The following is a 15767-nucleotide window of genomic DNA, read 5'->3' as shown; positions in this document are numbered from 1 at the left end:
GACTACACAGTACATGGAGTCCCTGTTCACGCAGTACGACGACTCGCCCATCATCTACGAGCACGACCCGGATTCCGAGCTGAATCAGCTGAACGAGGCGAAGAAGACCAAGTCGCACCTAATAATATCGAATTTGATAAAGTACGGGATAAATCTGCAGGTCCCGGAGGCCGTATTTGAGCACATAGCGAACCAGACGGTCGTCGACACACCGAACATCTACACGCGTAAGTGAGAACTACACATCGCAAAAACTCAGTGCAATTTGACATCGACTCGTTTGTGGATTCGCGAATATGGAATCACCTGGTCTCGAGGCTCTACGGAACAAAATCTACCGCCGTAGACGTCGCATACATCGATGCACTCCTGGAGGAGATCAAAAACTCGGATCTGTACAGGAATCAGAACGAGTTCATGGTGGACATTAAAAACAAATTCGGTTCCGGTATTTTGAAGTACGGAAGCGACGGCGTATACATTTACAACGCAGTGAAGGACGTGCCGAGAGTATACTACTCAGTGAAGAAGCAGGTAACAAAAACAGACGAAAACAGCATGTAAACAGAAATTTCTATCGTCGTTTAAGAAGGAAGACTCGGAAATAGAGCCACAGGCTGACCTGATAGAAAGGATATGTTCGATTCGGTACCAACTACTGTTCGAGGTAACGCCCAGTAGAACAATTAGGTGTTATCACCGATAGATAGTGGCATTATTCTAAAAAATTGATCATATAGCTGTTAATGATTGTTGATAATTGAATTTTACTGATTTTTAGAGATGTAGAGGATATAACTTCAACGAATGGCTGGGCATTGACTCACACACAAACATTATGTTGGTCCCAGTCGATTCGGTATCGTTCAGCTCCAAAGGTAACTTCATCGGCATTAACGCATATTAGACGCGCAACTGCTGATTGGGAACCTAGCTAAGTCGAAAGAAGGGGACCTGTGTATGCAGGGTTGCCTGGTGGAAATGAAGATAAGACTGTCGAAAGATGTATGGTATATGGGAGTCACAGTTGTTTAGTGTAAAATATCAAGTGGAATCTACTGCTATGGCCAAGTTGTAATAGTGTTCGGAACAATGCTTCCATTCGATGTGAGTTTTAGGGAAATTATGTGCATATAGAACATATTCGCTGTGAAATCACTCACACATCCACCGCTAACAAACAAAAATAACCTATCGCATTTAAATTTATTTGGAGGCCTGCATAGTCCAATGGAACTGGTAAAAGAGAATATGTAGTCCAGTAGTATACACGTAGATACACGGATTTGTATATAAACACATGTGAATGTGCTCTTACTGTAAGATAACTGAATACTTAGGCAATGTTCAAAGAGTGTGTAAACCTGCCTAGCCTAAAGAATATAAGCTCAAAATGGGTGATAATATCGGATTTGCACTTGGATAGAGCGTCAAACATCCAGTCGCTCGAAAAACTGTTCAACTGTAAGTTTGCGCGATCTCACGTGAATTAGCATACGTGGAGAGCTACAACAAGGAGCAATTGCCAGCAGGATTCGTGTTCATGGGAAATTTCAGTTCATCGGGATACAATTTTGACCTACATCACAACTGGACGGACGAGTTAGACAAGAAGGCGAACGCGTCGCACGCCGATTCGTACTCGTCAGGCTTCGAAAACCTGTTTAAACTCCTGACTAAACCGAAGTTTATAATGATACTGACCTGTAGGTTTGTAGTCACAGCAAATGATACGTAGGCTGTTACATAGTGTTCGTGCCAGGGCCGAAGGACGCAAGTCTGTGTAGACGTAAGTGTGCACTCCGACTTAAGTAATGCGAGTAATTTAGAACGGATACCAAGGAACCCGCTGCTAAGTTTCGCAATAAACAGGTTCAAAGGTAAATTCAAGAAGATCATTTAACTGCGACAGAGAGATTGGAAAGTACAAGGCCGGAGTGCCTAGGCCACATAATAATGGCGTCAAACCCGTGCAGAATAAGGCACTGGGGAAGGCAGATGATATTTTTCAGACACGATATAATGACACACCTGCTGATAGACTCCGTGGTGACGACGTCGACTTCGGAGTACATGGAGAGCTGCGACGACTTGGCGGAAATGGTATGAATTGCAATCGATAGTCTTAACGCTTTAGTTGGTGGAGACGATAATTGGCCAGAGCCACCTGTCGCCAAACAAGCCAGGGCTATCAACGATACTTGAACACGATTCCAGTCTACTTCTTCACCCGTTACCAGATTTCGTAAGTTTACGTGCAGTTAATGAAGCATAGATATGCCTCGGGGACACAACGTCTCCTGCCTTCGTTAGATACCACGGACTGAAGAACAAGTGTATCATCACAAATTGTGGTATTTTCACACAACATTTAACGCCAATTTAGAATCGACCTTCGACTCGTTTAAAAACATCATTTGCTACGACTCCAGCTTAAATACCGTTAAGGTGGTATCAGTATAATATACCCCTATACATGTGTTTACACGTATGTGTGTATAAATGTGTAAATATACGTAGGTGTTACGTACATATTACATACAAGTGTGTATATACAAATAGTTATGTATCAAGTGTGCGTGTATACAAATATGAATACACGCATAACGTTTATTACATTTAAATTAATTTTCGTCTAGCATTAATTCTATGTTCTTTATAATTTCACTGACGTTTACGTTTGAAGTGGGCAGATCATGCTCAGGCCTGAAAACATTGTTCGGTTTAGGTTCGAAAGTAGGATTGAATGAAGGCAGTGGGCTAGGCTTAATAGCCACATCAGAACACTTCTGCGGCCTCTTGTAAGGAGTCACATTTGACTTATAGGGCCTCTGCAAGCCGGCTCGTATTTTAGGTTTAGAAACATGAGCCTCTCCAGCAGGCTTACTGTACTTCTGACCGACAAAGTCTTGAACGTCAATGAGGTTACGGCCAGTTATAAACTCCCGCCTGAACACATAAATGAGATCAAGAAACGAACCCTGATAGAGCGGTGGTCTTCGCATTGAAAACGTCGAATCGATCAATGACCTTTCCACAAGAATTCGTATTCTCATCAGCCTCGTATAAAGTTAACGTGACTGAGCCGTGATTAGACTTAGCCCTGAGAAACCCAGTATTCCACTTCTTAGACTTAGTATATATGTTGGTAGTGTAGTTGCAGTTGTATAGAGTCGAGTTAAGCTCCATCTTGCCAGGACGAGGTTTTAAACTACTATGAATAGAGTGGGCAGTACCACCAAGAATGAAAGGACTTTCAATACGACTAATTAAAACTGAGAGGTCTCGTAAAGTACCTGAATGGAGTCTCCGTAGCCGTAGGCATCACGCAAAAGTCCAAATTTCAAGAATCCATCTAAAGATATTGAGTGTGTGACAAAATACCATCCTCATCCTCGTCATCGTTCGGAAGAACTTCAATGGTCTACACATCTAAGTTAAAACAAAATAAAATATAAAAGTAGATAAATACGATTGCTATTATAGCAGTACCATATTTTTTGAATCGAAATTTGTGTAATAATCGGGCGTGGAATAAGGGTATTGCTGATTGAAGAAGGCCTGATTGTAGTAAGGCTGGGTGTACGGCATAAATTTAGAAGACTGCTTGCTCTGTTCCTAAAACATTATTTAAAGCAATTTTACGATTCACATATCATACCTTGGACTTTTGATTTAACGATGTAGATACACATGAAATGTGTAGGAAAAAACTAGTATATATTGTAAAGAATACGAGTGAAACAAACACACTTGTTACATTTAAGCCAATTGAAACCATTTAAAAAACAATTATAAGCATAAACATTAATATTTTGTGAAAGTGTGTACAATCTTTTCAAAGTGATGTTGTAGTGTAAAAGCGCCCATGATCCAAGAATTCATGATTAACCATTTTTAATGATAAAAAACTACAATCACATCTACATTTTCAAAAGATTTAAGATCCTCCCAACCAGGGGTACCATTTCCAGGAGGACTTGGTACCCTAGGGTCGACACGAAGAAGATCAGCGTAATACTGCTAAGGGACTCTGAAAGGCTCGGCAAAACCGGGGATATAGTCGAGACCTCGAGGGGCTATGCAAACTACCACCTAATTCCAAAGGGCGTGGCCTGCTACGCCAACTGGTACAACATAGATCAATACTGCAAGGAATCGAGCGAGTTCGTTCAATCGAGAAAAGGTTAGTTCAGCCTACATCGACTCACAATTCCCAGATCTCAAGCTCAAACCGGACGAAAGTCAGTCCATACTGGACTCGAGACCAGAGAACATTCTCTTCAGCGGCCAGCTGGCGGGCTACGCACTGACCCTAAACGTGAATACTTTCTCGAGCGATCGCAACCGACTCACTTCTCCCGTATCGCTGTACAACGTCTTGGACGAGTTTTCGAAAAAGCACAACATCGACATCCTTCCGTACCAAATCGTTGAAGTACGGAAACGGGGTTCCGACTCACCTCTCTGCCCCTTCGGGGACTACGAGTACGTCAAATTCACTGAAGCCGGCGAATATGTCTTCCTGGTCAAGTTTCCACTGGTTGAGGACCCGGAAAACGAATTTAAATTCACACTGGAACTAGTGCCCCTCCAGCTAAAGTACCTCTTACTCTTCCCAGTTATTACAGCTACCCTGGCAATCACCTAGTTACGCATACTACTTATTCACTCAACTATGTATTTATAACACATTCATTGCAACCGTCTGATTACTCTACTCATTCTGCTTATTTTACTCGTTTCCTATGACTAATGATGCTTAGGGTTCAACAAGACGATGGCAGCTTCGACATCTACCTGGCTCAGAATTCGGACTAATGCAGCTTAAATCATCGCACACTAAGATTAAGCTTTAATGAACCAAATCGAACAAAGGCACCGCTGGGACTGTGGAAGCTACGTTTTCAGGCTGTCGAGTACAAATTTAACCGATCCACTGCTGCCTGCATCCATAATCTTCTTCTCATGCAACTTATTCGCTACCAACTCCATCTGAGCGTTCAGGCCGTGCTTGAAGGAGTGCTCCATGGTGGGCACCGTGAAGTTGTCCAGCAGAAGCTCCATGGTCTTGAAGTGCTTCAGGCTCACCGCGCCCACCCAGGACAGGTCCTCGGAGTCCAGGACCTCGAGGCAGACGCTCACCGACCCGCAGAGGCACTGCACCAGCGGCCCGATGACCCTGCTTTCCCTGTTGTGCACGGACGCTATTGCGAAGTTCTGGCAGAAGACCGATAGGGACTGCTGCGCCAGCTTCGAGTTGACCCTCGTGACCGCGGCGACCGCCTCGAAGATCTAAAGGCCATGTGGACGTGACGCCTTACCGATTCGTGCTGCCTGAACATGACGCTCCTCGATATTGAAGGGTGCAGCAGGTTTGAGAACATCTGCAGCGACACCGATATCAGCTGCGGGTTGTCGGTGTTCTTGAGGACCTCGTTTGCCGAGAACAGTATCCTCGATCTAAAGCCACAGTCGTCAGGCCCTCCACTTACCCGTTGTTTCTGACCTTGAACAGCTTCTCGGTGACCATGTGCAGACTCGCCGCCTTGATCAGGTCGAACACCGGCAGCCGCTCCGCCTCCGGCCATTCCAACATCTTCAGCACCCAGGTGAAGTCGTACCTAATTGGCGTTCAGTAACACGAAGATGCGCGCACAAATGTGCAACGTACCCGTCTCTCAGATTCGCCACGCCCTTCTCGAACAACTCCTCAAAGTAGAGCACCTCCCTGTCCACCAGCGTCTAAAGGACACTAAAACACTGCGACTTACGTTTTTTTCCTCGTTATACTTCAAGATGAGCTCCTTCGCCTTCTCGCTGTTGAATTTTTTAAACAGGTTCATGTCCAGTATGTTCTCCGGCCTCTGCGGCTCAACTCTTGCGTTGAGTGTCGACTGTTGCGACTAAATTGTGCTAATCACCGCAGCGCCGAACTTACTAGTTTAGGCACGTAGTTCTCCTCCACTCTCCCCGGCCTCAGGGACCAAAGCGTCACCTTGCCGCTCAGCTCAATTGTTGCAATTCCATTGTACTGCGTTTCAACCACCTGGGCGTTGTTAAAACGCTGATAGCCTACCTGCCATACTGACGACTCCAGATTTATTGTTTGCAGCAGGTGTCCGTTGACTGTGCTCCACACTCGCGCCGTTTTATCCTCCGATCCGCTGAATGCCACTTCAAAGAATCGAGAGTGCTTGACGTCTACAACCACGTGTTAATTGCCGACTGTTGAGGCGTGTCAATCGTTTAACTCGCCCAGCAGTATACTCACCGTATACAAACCCCTCGTGTCTATCAATTGTAAAAATTGTTTCCAAGTTGTTTGAGTTAACTTTAATTGTGCAGTCGTTTGAGCACGTCAGATATTTTTCTCCCACGCTCACTGCCCTCACGGCGTCAGAGTGCAGTTCTAATTGCGTCTATCAACCGTTGTAACCTACTCTTGCTCGTCACTAGCTGATTTCCCTTCCACAAGCACACGTCTCCGTTCTGCATTGCGGTCACTATTTCTCCGCTGGGGAGACTGTTTACATAGACTGAGGGAACGTGTTATTCTGGTTGCGTACCTGAATACTTGTACTGGTCCGATTTAATGCGATACTCCTGGGTGCCTGAGAGCACATCCCAGACAATTGCTGTTCCATCCCAGCTCCCACTCACTAGCTTCGACGGGTCCGAAAGCTCGTGCAGGCTGCACACGACATCGTCGTGGCCCTAGGAACCGTGACTGTGCTTAAACTAACCTCCAGAGTCAGCAGCTTTTTGCCCGCAAGGTTGTATCTGTGTATCAGTTTGTCCCTTCCGCAGGTATATATGCACATCTTAACCTCTACCAGCGTCAACTCCGTGTTCGAGGAGGACTCTAAGAACGACACATCGATGTAGTCGTTCAGCAGTACTGACGGACACACACACATTACTGTGTTAACGTGCGCCATGAACCTTGACACCGCCTTATACTCTCCGCACTTCGTCAATTTACAGACGACCAGGTCCCCATTCACTCCTCCGGTCACCAGATACTCGTATTCATAGGAGCCGTCGGCATAAGCTTTGTCCGTATCGAGCAGAGAAAGGTACTTTGCGTCAATATTACATCCACACCTCACGCCCTTCTCATGTTCATACAATTCCCTATGTAATTGATACGATGAATTGAAAGGGGTGAGATTATTCTCGGAGATTCCTTCAGAATCCATCAAACGAAAAACGAGCGTTTAAGTCAATATAAATTATTAAAGAAGGTGTTATTCATTCAAAAACCAGTTATTATCACAAAGTAGTATAAACTTATTTACAAAAAATATAAACAAATAGTAAAATTTCAAGTAAATTGCACGAATGGGGAATTGTCACATAACACAAATAAATTTACATTTAAATAAAATTAAAATTTCCTTAAAATAATCTAGTTCTATATATTAATGTATTATAGATAATATTTGCCACATTCTGGTTGTTTTTATATAGGAATCCTAAACCAAATATTTCGCATTTTTATTACTTAAAAATTTTTACTTTTTAAATTATCTTATTCAAATGTGTATCCATACAATTGTAATTCAAAGATTTCTATGAATATTCTGACTATAACTTTTCCTGTTAATCTACTGTACCATATCACACATTTGTTATGTATTATTAGTCCTCCAATTAATCCTATCGCAACTCTAAAAAATGGAAAAAACACATCATTTTCATTTGTTTCACCGCAATTTAACACTGTTTCCAGTAAGGAAGACTGCTCATTATATCGCAATAATAAACTCTCTTCGAGAGATTCGAGAGTATCGTACGTGGCCGAGGAACGGTTTTATAAAATGATAACCGACAAGTACTCGGAAGTGGATAAGTTGATAGAAGGTCACAGTGATCCCAACGACAATCTACAGGTTAGTTTGATCAATTTAATATTCTTTAGCTCCGTTTAAACTTCCTACAATGTACTTCTAATTTGAAGCTGTCGGACATGCTCAGAAGAAACAGTAATCAAAAACATCACAAACTATCAGTGATAGCGGATATGAAGAGGAGAACGCCGACACACAATCCGACCTGTGATAATAATGTCTTGTCGTACTCGAACGCAGGGGAAGTGGGCCTGAGTATGGCGTCAGTCGGTAAGTCTGTAAAGATAATATGGTAATAAGGGTTTGACATAATCTTTGTCAACACGGACGAGGTTAACTACGGAGGGCACATTAACGACCTATATAAGACGTTTTTGGAGTTGAGGAAGTTAGGAAGGAGGGAGAGGCCAGCTATAGTTATGAAAGATATCATACTACACCCAATCCAGGTATTTGTTTAGGTGTAAAGGAAACCATAGATTGCACAAGCAGCTGAGTTGAGAGCAGATGGAGTGATATTGAACGCAGCAATTCTGGGAAAGGTCCTGGGAGATCTTTTAGGCACCTGCGTTACAATGGGAATAGAGGCAATAGCAGAGGTGCATACGGTGGCCGAAGCACTAAAGTCAATAGACATGGGATTTACACACATCATGGTATGGCAACAAATATTTAGATAAGTCTGTTGATATGTGCGGAGATATGATTATTTCATAGGTAAACCAATGGGACAGAATAAAGAATGTTTTATATCCGACCAGAGCACTAGAAGTTAAGGAGGCACTGCCAGAAAATGTGACAGCAATAGCAGCTGGAGGAATCATGACAATGGATCAAGTGCATCAGTTGGCGCTTGCAGGATACGACGCAATAGTACTGGGAAGGAGACTGATATACCCGGATGTACCGGATTTTATGAAGCAGGTCAAAGGGTGGAAGGGGCCCTCAAAACCGATTTTGAAAATAAGCAAGAGTCAGTTCTTCGACTACACCGAGGCCGAGGACGGAAGAGTCAACATTACCCTAAAGAAGAACCACCTGGCACTATTGAACGAAATGAACTACTTCTACTTCGGAAAAGGAAGCGACGTCAACATATCAGACGAACTGGAGGAAATAAATAAGATAGAAGAATACAAAATAGATTACGAAAAGGAGCTGACTGAAGAACAAAAGTCAAGAGAGATCATAATCAACATGGGAACGCCAAGAGAAGATTCGAAGGTGAAGGTGGTAAGTAAAAGATGTGCGCAATCCAGTTTAGAGTAACATAGCGACGACAGTGGAAGGACAGGAGGAAAACTTCGACATAAACATACACAACCACAACAAAAGAGGAGAAATGTTCAAGCTGAAGTGGTTCGTGGAAAAGAAGAAGTGGTTAAAGCAGAACAAACACCTATACAAAAGCGACCAGGAAGCGTCGGACGCATACGATCTGAAGAAGGCAATCGAGATGTACAACCACTACAGATACATAGCGAAGCCAAGATTTGTCGGAGTGCTGTCGGACGAGGAGATCGCGGAAACGGAAAGGGCTCTGCTGAAAAACGTGAAAATGAAGTACGAAGCGGCCCCTAAGGTGGACGGGAAGGTGAACCTGGACTTTGAGAGCCTCACAACGCCAACTACACACGAGTGAATAATCATGATCACAAATAATTATTATTCAATAACTATTACGTTATAAACCAACAAATTAAACAGCCAATAGATGTGTAATAATATTATTAATATTATTGATGGAATTACAACAATTCTACTTCAATTGAATTGATTATAAGTGATGGTCAAATTAACACGGATAAAAGCCGTTCTTTCCATATATTTATTGACTAAAATAACTATTTCTCATAGCGATGAAGAATTTGGCATAGAAGGTTCTTATATTGAGTCGAAACTGGCTAAATGTAGACTAGAGGAGGGCGATAGAGCATTCCATTGTACAAGATTAAGTCTGTTAAAAACACATAGCAATACTCCAGATAAGATTAAAACAAATCGCTATAAACTCATATACTATGCCTGGATACTTTCTATGCCAGTTCTATCCCCAAACACTGTAATATACAATGATGTGCCACAAGAGGTGGACCAATCAGATTTATACACACACAATTATCTCAAGGAACCCAAATTTACACCCCTGTACTATAAGCTTAAGTATAACGAGTATTATGATCATTTAAGAGAACATATTACTGCAGAACTAAGAGCTGAAGAGCCCAAATCAGGGCTTACACAGATTAAAGATAAAGCCAACAAGATTTTGGGGTTACCTAAAATTGTAATTGAGGCAAAGGCATCGCACACGACATCATTTGATGAAAAGTTTTTAATGGAGCTGTACGGAAATGAAACTGATTCAACTAATGAGTACTCAAGATCACTACTGTTGTTTCTGGACTACTACCTTTTCAGGCCTTTAAGGAAAAGAGCATACTTACTAAAGTTTCTTAACAAATTTGAGAAGATGTACAGACTAAGATTTTATATGTATTGCAAAGTTTTTTCAAAATTATTTAGAAGGTACAGGCATTTTCTCAACAACAGAGAGGTCATAGTAAAGATGATGAATCTGTCAAAATATTTTAGCGTAGCAACGAGTAAAGTTGAACCATTTATACCGATGCCAGTCGATGGTGATAAAGATGAGAAAATGGAAATGCACATACCATTATCAGTTATAACAACAAACAGGGAGTTTTATAAAGTAGTACAAGATGTGTTGGCACACTGCCAAGACAACTTAGAGTTGGCGCTGTATTCTCTAGGAAACTACATGGAATCATTGTATAAACTAAAAGACCCTAGAAGTATAGGAACTTTAGGCAGTTTTTACATTTTAGAGGTGATGGCAAAATCTACAGGATTTAGTCTCCACAATTTGTTTCCAGAGGGAGAAAGGAAACAAATACTGGATTACAAAGAGAGTATCGTGGTCGAATCCCATGTGTCCAAACTAGATAAAAGCCACCATCTGGTTCAAATAGTCAACAAGTTCGCAATAACAGTGCCCATTCTGATAATATTTAGTGTGCTGTTATTCAAGTATATCCTCAAATATGTAAAGTGAATCAGGCTAAAAGAACCCTAAAAGGAAAAAATAATTTAGATTTAGGTGTATTTACGTGATTTTTAAAAGTGAGAAATATTTGTTAAATGTTTACCACTGATTCGCATAGAGAATAATAGATAAGAATAAAAGTGAAATCCAGAAACTATAAAAGCACAAAACACAAAAAAGAAGAGAAATGTTATAAAAATAAAAAAATAAAAAGTTTGAAAACAATGTGTTAATAAAAAATTAATTTATTGTATATACCACGAGGTCGAACATAGTGGTCAGAATATATACATAGTTATCTCAATGTTTAATGTAAATTATAGAATAGCACTCTGCATATTTGATTTAAAATTTTGGAAATTCTATTTTTTAATAGATAAAGATGCGGATTCTATCAGCTTTGCAGAAATAAGCCAAAGAGAGATATGTTAAAGCAAATTAAATGATTTTGAAATAAAAATCAATAATGGTTCAATAATACATTTAAAATAACAGTTCTTAACCTTTTTGTACTATAGAATGGGCTCCAGCTATAACTCCGGTGAAATTTCCGAGTTGGAAAGAACGGAATCACTATGGCTGTGTCATAAAGATAGCCTCGAAAACATAATCAGCTCACGATCTAAACAGTCATCAGTCAACGAAGAAGTGAATATACTAAAAAACGGAAATTTAGAGCCCGGATCGCAAATTCAAAATCATGTTGATAAAAATTTTCATAATAAAAGACACACGATCAATTTGTTGGATTTTAAGACTATTTTAAAGTTAAAGGAGATAGTAGAGAAGCCGTTCTTACAGCACCCGGACTCAACAGAACCTTTAAATGAAGAACAGGTGGACTACACAGATGATGTGTCTGAAACGAGCACGTCAATCAGCGAGTGCGATGAAAACGAGTCGCCGATGGAAGAATCGGACGAAGAAAAAAGTGAGCCAGTAGATTTAAAAGAAATGATGATTTATCAAACGATAAGGTTCATGGACTACCGAAGGTTTTCAAGAAGGTTCAACGGGATAAGAAAGCCGGTGTCGAACAAGAAGGCGCTACTTATCTGCCTGTTCTGCTCAGTGCTGGCGCTGGTGCCGTTCATAGTATTCAGAAAGTTCGACCAGTACTACGTGGTGAGCATACAAGTGAAGAGAGGAGCAATGGCCTACGTGTCGTCGCTCGCGTTCCTGGGAGCAGCCTTCCTGCTGGCGAAGATACAGCTGAAGCTGCCGCTGAGACTGCCAGTGATCCTGTCGTACATGTTCATGTTCATAACGCTCATAGTGCTTATCGTCATGAGGAACATAGCGAACATAGAGAAGTACGTGTGGCCGCTCCTGATCTCGTACGCGTCAGTGCAAATATTCCTCATATCACTCACGAGGGCGTTCATATACTTTGTGCCGATACTGGCGCTTAACGGGAAGTTCTTCCCGTGCACGGAGCACTTCCAACTGCTGAAAAGGACGATGACGAAAAGGAAGATGAACATAACAGTCAGCAGGTACAACGACTACACATCGATCTGGGAGACGCGCTCGTGCGGATTCTTCATGTGCATCTACAGAACACTCTACAGACTGGTGATGTACATAAAAAAGAAGATGAACCCAAGGAAGGAGTTCTCGAAGAGCAGAGGTAAGGAGTATATGTTAATAAAAAATGTAGACACGCCGCTATTCGGGCACCAGATGAGGTACTACGGGAAAATAGACTCGAACAACCTGCCTCACGGCTACGGCGAGTGGCTGGAGGACCACATATACGGAGAGCGTCTGCACGGATACTGGTGGCACGGGTACCCAGTGGGCCCCTTCACGTCGCAGGAAATAGGCTCGGGCTCGATCTTCGTGAATAACCGAGTGGCATTCATGACGGGTACGCACCTGGCAAAGGGGAAAAGGCGCTACGGAGTCTCCTCAACGGAGTGCTCAATCTCAGGATACTTCTTCAGACAAATGCCAAGAACATACTTCTTCAACCCAGAGGTAAGCGAGATACGGAGCAGAAATAGGAACGTTAATACGATGACATATACAGATATATGGGCACCAATGCACATACGTATACAAGGACAGATATTTAGTAGTAAAAGCATAAGTAATTAGTCGTATGTGTGTGAGAGTATATGAGTTGTATAAAAAACAATAAAATAAAATATATTCAGTACCGCAAATTTAAAGAAACATCGAATAAGAACAAGTGCGACGTCTTCTTTTTGCTTCAAAGAAGTTTTGAAAATATAATGGGATCATCGCCACAGTGGTGTATAGGAATGCTTAAAAGACAGTTTCACTTGAATAAGCCGAGCGATCAGAGTCACATGAGTATATACGTGGATAAGCTGACAGATTCACTGAAGATAGAAGGGCATAGAGTAAGACCAGGAGAAAAAAGTAACATCACGCCGGACGAGTTGGTTATCAAGTTGGTTAAGTACCAAGGGAAGAGTAAAAGCATGCCGGCACTGCAGAGAACAAGTCAGCCGAAGAAGTCAGAGTTGCCGCTGTATAAAGCGTTCACAACAAGATTTATTTCACAGAAACACAACGACGCGAAAGAGGCACAGGAAAGTAGCAACAAACAAATTAAAAGTAAAATCTCGATGCTGATAAGAGACGAAGATGAGTGGGAGAATAAACAGCAAATGTATAACCATAAAATAGTGGCAAACGGATGGTGTAGAGTAAGGCCATCGACGAAGAGCGACTTAATCTCAGAGACAGTAGTATTGTATATACACGGATATAATACTACACTGAGCGAGGTGAGTATAACTAAAGTAGTTGGTTAAGTATGGGCAGGTACCAGTATGTAGTAATTGGAGTGATAGTATAGTGAAAGCCGTATAATAAAATTGGTTTAGGCGTGCTCACAAATGGCACACATAGTGTCGTTCGCAAAGCTGCCGCCGTACGTACTGCCAATCGTGTTCAACTGGAAGGGGCACAGCTGGGGAGTATTCTCAGCATTCTCGTACCCAAAGGCAGTGAAGAGGTGCCAAAACCCGAACATAGTGGAGGCGTTCAACGTGCTGATCGACGACCTGATTAACCTGGGAATCAAAAACGTGCACTTCCTGGTGCACTCGTGCGGAGCGAGGATCTTCTTCAACGTTATCAGCTCAGCAATAAGGAACGGGTAAGGGGAAAAAGTGATAATGATGAGTAGGTTGATCATGCCAGTGCTCTCGAAAGAGTTCCTGGTGGTAAACCCACAGGTGCAGAACGAAAGGCTGAGAATGGACAGCGTAATCCTGATAAACCCGGACTACTCGCTGGAAAAGTTCAGAACTGAGGAGTACTTTTTGCTGAGAGGCTACTGCGACCACATAGTGATGTACGTAAACAACAGAGACAACTGTCTGTGGGTGTCGGAGTTCTACAACAGAGAAAGGTCGCTGGGTAAGTGCATATTCGAAATGCGCACAAGTCCGTCGATACTGTCGAAGGTGCTGAAGAAGGAATGCCAAGAAGAGCCGTTTACAATGTACGACGGCTGCGGGTCCTCAGAACCAGGAAACAAAATGAGGTTTAAGAAGTCATATTCAATAGAAGGAAGCAACGAAGACTACGATTCAATGGAAGACCTGGGAAACGAAGATTACGACTCAATGGATGAATTGAGAAACGAATATGACGAGTCGACAGAAAAAATAAGAAAAAACGATTACGAGCAAATGGAGATGGAGTCAGTATCACAGCCATGCGAGTGCGGAGAGGAGAATAAAGCAGGAGCGAAGGCAACGGAACTTAGGATAGACATGGAGGAAGAGAAGGAGGAGAGAAGGTCGAAGCTGCGCAAACTGTTTAGAAAAGGACACTCGCTGAGCAAATACAGAAAGACGAAAAACATCTTCTGGTCCTCAAGAAGCGACTCAGGACCGCAGTCGTACGAAAACAAGAACCTGTGGCTGGACATGGACGTCATCGACACGTCGATGATAGACACCAACGTGGACTTCCTGAAACACTCCTTCTACCAGGTGAAGAGGGAGATCATGGACGACATCAGGGAGGTGATCCTGCTGCACACGCGGGCGGACCACAGGCAGAGCAGACTGGACAGAAGAAGAGGAAACGTGTACGTCTTCAGAGTCGCGCCGGGGGACGTGAGGAAACTCTTTTAATATTTTGCGCAACGTGGGTACACAGTGGTGTAGTGTATGAACCAGTGTATAAGTAGCCTTCTAAGTATATATTGCAAATGAGCAAGCTTTTCGAGCCACTGAAGCGAAACGTGGCCTTTTCAGAAATAATAAAGCCGCGGTGGGTGCTCGAGCCCCCAAACTACACGCGCACGCCGCTGTGGAGGCAGTTCCTCGAGGTTCAGTTCACGAGCAGGAACTTCTTCGTGTTCGGCAGCACCTGGGCGGCGCTGGCCTCGTTCGGGTTCCTGCTGTGGTACTCAAGACTGCTAGGTACGTTGGAAGGCCACATTATTCCGCAGACCCGCCACCCCTGGAGAGGCTGGACCGATACTGGCTGAACTCGCGTAAGTTTACGACCACACCAACGCCTTTTAGCAAAATTCCGAATCCTATCGGCGTATTACAACAGCGGTAAGAGGCCCGCGGCCAAGATAGCGCTGATGACTTACGAAGTGCGCTACTTCAACAGAGGGCTCGACCACCCTTTCACGATGAACGAGGTGAAGGACTTCCTCTTCAAAATGAAGGAGAACTACTTGATCGAAAACCACCCTGGCGTCCAGTACCCGAACGTGTTCAGGCAGCACAGCAACGTGAAGACGCCGGCGACACTAACTGTGAATTTACACTAAACGAAGCCCGTACACGCACACATACGCTATTCAGGTTACACATTCACAGTATATAAACACGAGAACATGTATA

General features: G+C 42.9%; 9 protein-coding genes across 9 annotated transcripts; 7 read left to right on the top strand and 2 right to left on the bottom strand.

The window, feature by feature from the left end:
• Positions 1-13: 13 nt before the first annotated feature.
• Positions 14-2463, top strand: TOT_020000250 (uncharacterized protein; the record flags this gene model as incomplete). The annotated part of the gene is made up of 15 exons (XM_009691989.1): positions 14-227; positions 260-534; positions 569-667; positions 782-878; positions 908-1005; positions 1036-1107; positions 1138-1239; positions 1341-1464; positions 1494-1706; positions 1739-1789; positions 1830-1880; positions 1913-2103; positions 2138-2245; positions 2276-2354; positions 2387-2463. The coding sequence occupies 15 exons, from the start codon at positions 14-16 to the stop codon at positions 2461-2463; spliced, it is 1851 nt and encodes a 616-aa protein (XP_009690284.1).
• Positions 2464-2624: 161 nt separating this feature from the next.
• Positions 2625-3781, bottom strand: TOT_020000249 (conserved hypothetical protein; the record flags this gene model as incomplete). The annotated part of the gene is given in 6 exon segments (XM_009691988.1): positions 2625-2949; positions 2981-3265; positions 3277-3355; positions 3385-3424; positions 3493-3618; positions 3662-3781. The coding sequence occupies 6 exon segments, from the start codon at positions 3779-3781 to the stop codon at positions 2625-2627; spliced, it is 975 nt and encodes a 324-aa protein (XP_009690283.1).
• A 119-nt stretch (positions 3782-3900) lies between these two features.
• TOT_020000248 (50S ribosomal protein L9) lies at positions 3901-4651 on the top strand (the record flags this gene model as incomplete). The annotated part of the gene is given in 2 exon segments (XM_009691987.1): positions 3901-4186; positions 4197-4651. 2 exon segments carry the CDS (start codon positions 3901-3903, stop codon positions 4649-4651), a joined length of 741 nt encoding a protein of 246 aa, XP_009690282.1.
• A 248-nt stretch (positions 4652-4899) lies between these two features.
• Positions 4900-7202, bottom strand: TOT_020000247 (uncharacterized protein; the record flags this gene model as incomplete). Its single annotated transcript, XM_009691986.1, has 11 exons — positions 4900-5295; positions 5325-5463; positions 5496-5624; positions 5675-5745; positions 5775-5906; positions 5954-6049; positions 6080-6204; positions 6275-6412; positions 6444-6539; positions 6570-6717; positions 6747-7202. The coding sequence occupies 11 exons, from the start codon at positions 7200-7202 to the stop codon at positions 4900-4902; spliced, it is 1926 nt and encodes a 641-aa protein (XP_009690281.1).
• A 375-nt stretch (positions 7203-7577) lies between these two features.
• On the top strand, positions 7578-9495 carry TOT_020000246 (anthranilate synthase component II; the record flags this gene model as incomplete). The annotated part of the gene is made up of 6 exons (XM_009691985.1): positions 7578-7895; positions 7925-8123; positions 8154-8302; positions 8333-8509; positions 8571-9086; positions 9118-9495. The coding sequence occupies 6 exons, from the start codon at positions 7578-7580 to the stop codon at positions 9493-9495; spliced, it is 1737 nt and encodes a 578-aa protein (XP_009690280.1).
• A 144-nt stretch (positions 9496-9639) lies between these two features.
• TOT_020000245 (conserved hypothetical protein) lies at positions 9640-10929 on the top strand (the record flags this gene model as incomplete). The annotated part of the gene is made up of 1 exon (XM_009691984.1): positions 9640-10929. The coding sequence occupies one exon, from the start codon at positions 9640-9642 to the stop codon at positions 10927-10929; it is 1290 nt and encodes a 429-aa protein (XP_009690279.1).
• Positions 10930-11439: 510 nt separating this feature from the next.
• On the top strand, positions 11440-14057 carry TOT_020000244 (conserved hypothetical protein; the record flags this gene model as incomplete). Its single annotated transcript, XM_009691983.1, has 3 exons — positions 11440-12976; positions 13096-13679; positions 13779-14057. The coding sequence occupies 3 exons, from the start codon at positions 11440-11442 to the stop codon at positions 14055-14057; spliced, it is 2400 nt and encodes a 799-aa protein (XP_009690278.1).
• Positions 14058-14090: 33 nt separating this feature from the next.
• On the top strand, positions 14091-15041 carry TOT_020000243 (conserved hypothetical protein; the record flags this gene model as incomplete). The annotated part of the gene is made up of 1 exon (XM_009691982.1): positions 14091-15041. One exon carries the CDS (start codon positions 14091-14093, stop codon positions 15039-15041), a length of 951 nt encoding a protein of 316 aa, XP_009690277.1.
• Positions 15042-15118: 77 nt separating this feature from the next.
• TOT_020000242 (conserved hypothetical protein) lies at positions 15119-15694 on the top strand (the record flags this gene model as incomplete). The annotated part of the gene is made up of 3 exons (XM_009691981.1): positions 15119-15332; positions 15362-15406; positions 15438-15694. 3 exons carry the CDS (start codon positions 15119-15121, stop codon positions 15692-15694), a joined length of 516 nt encoding a protein of 171 aa, XP_009690276.1.
• Between the last annotated feature and the right edge of the window lie 73 nt (positions 15695-15767).

The sequence above is a fragment of the Theileria orientalis genome, chromosome 2 (genome assembly GCF_000740895.1).
Source record: "Theileria orientalis strain Shintoku DNA, chromosome 2, complete genome".
Classification (NCBI taxonomy): domain Eukaryota; phylum Apicomplexa; class Aconoidasida; order Piroplasmida; family Theileriidae; genus Theileria; species Theileria orientalis.
Note: the sequence above shows the minus strand (reverse complement) of the source record. Positions and strands in the feature narration are given on the sequence as shown.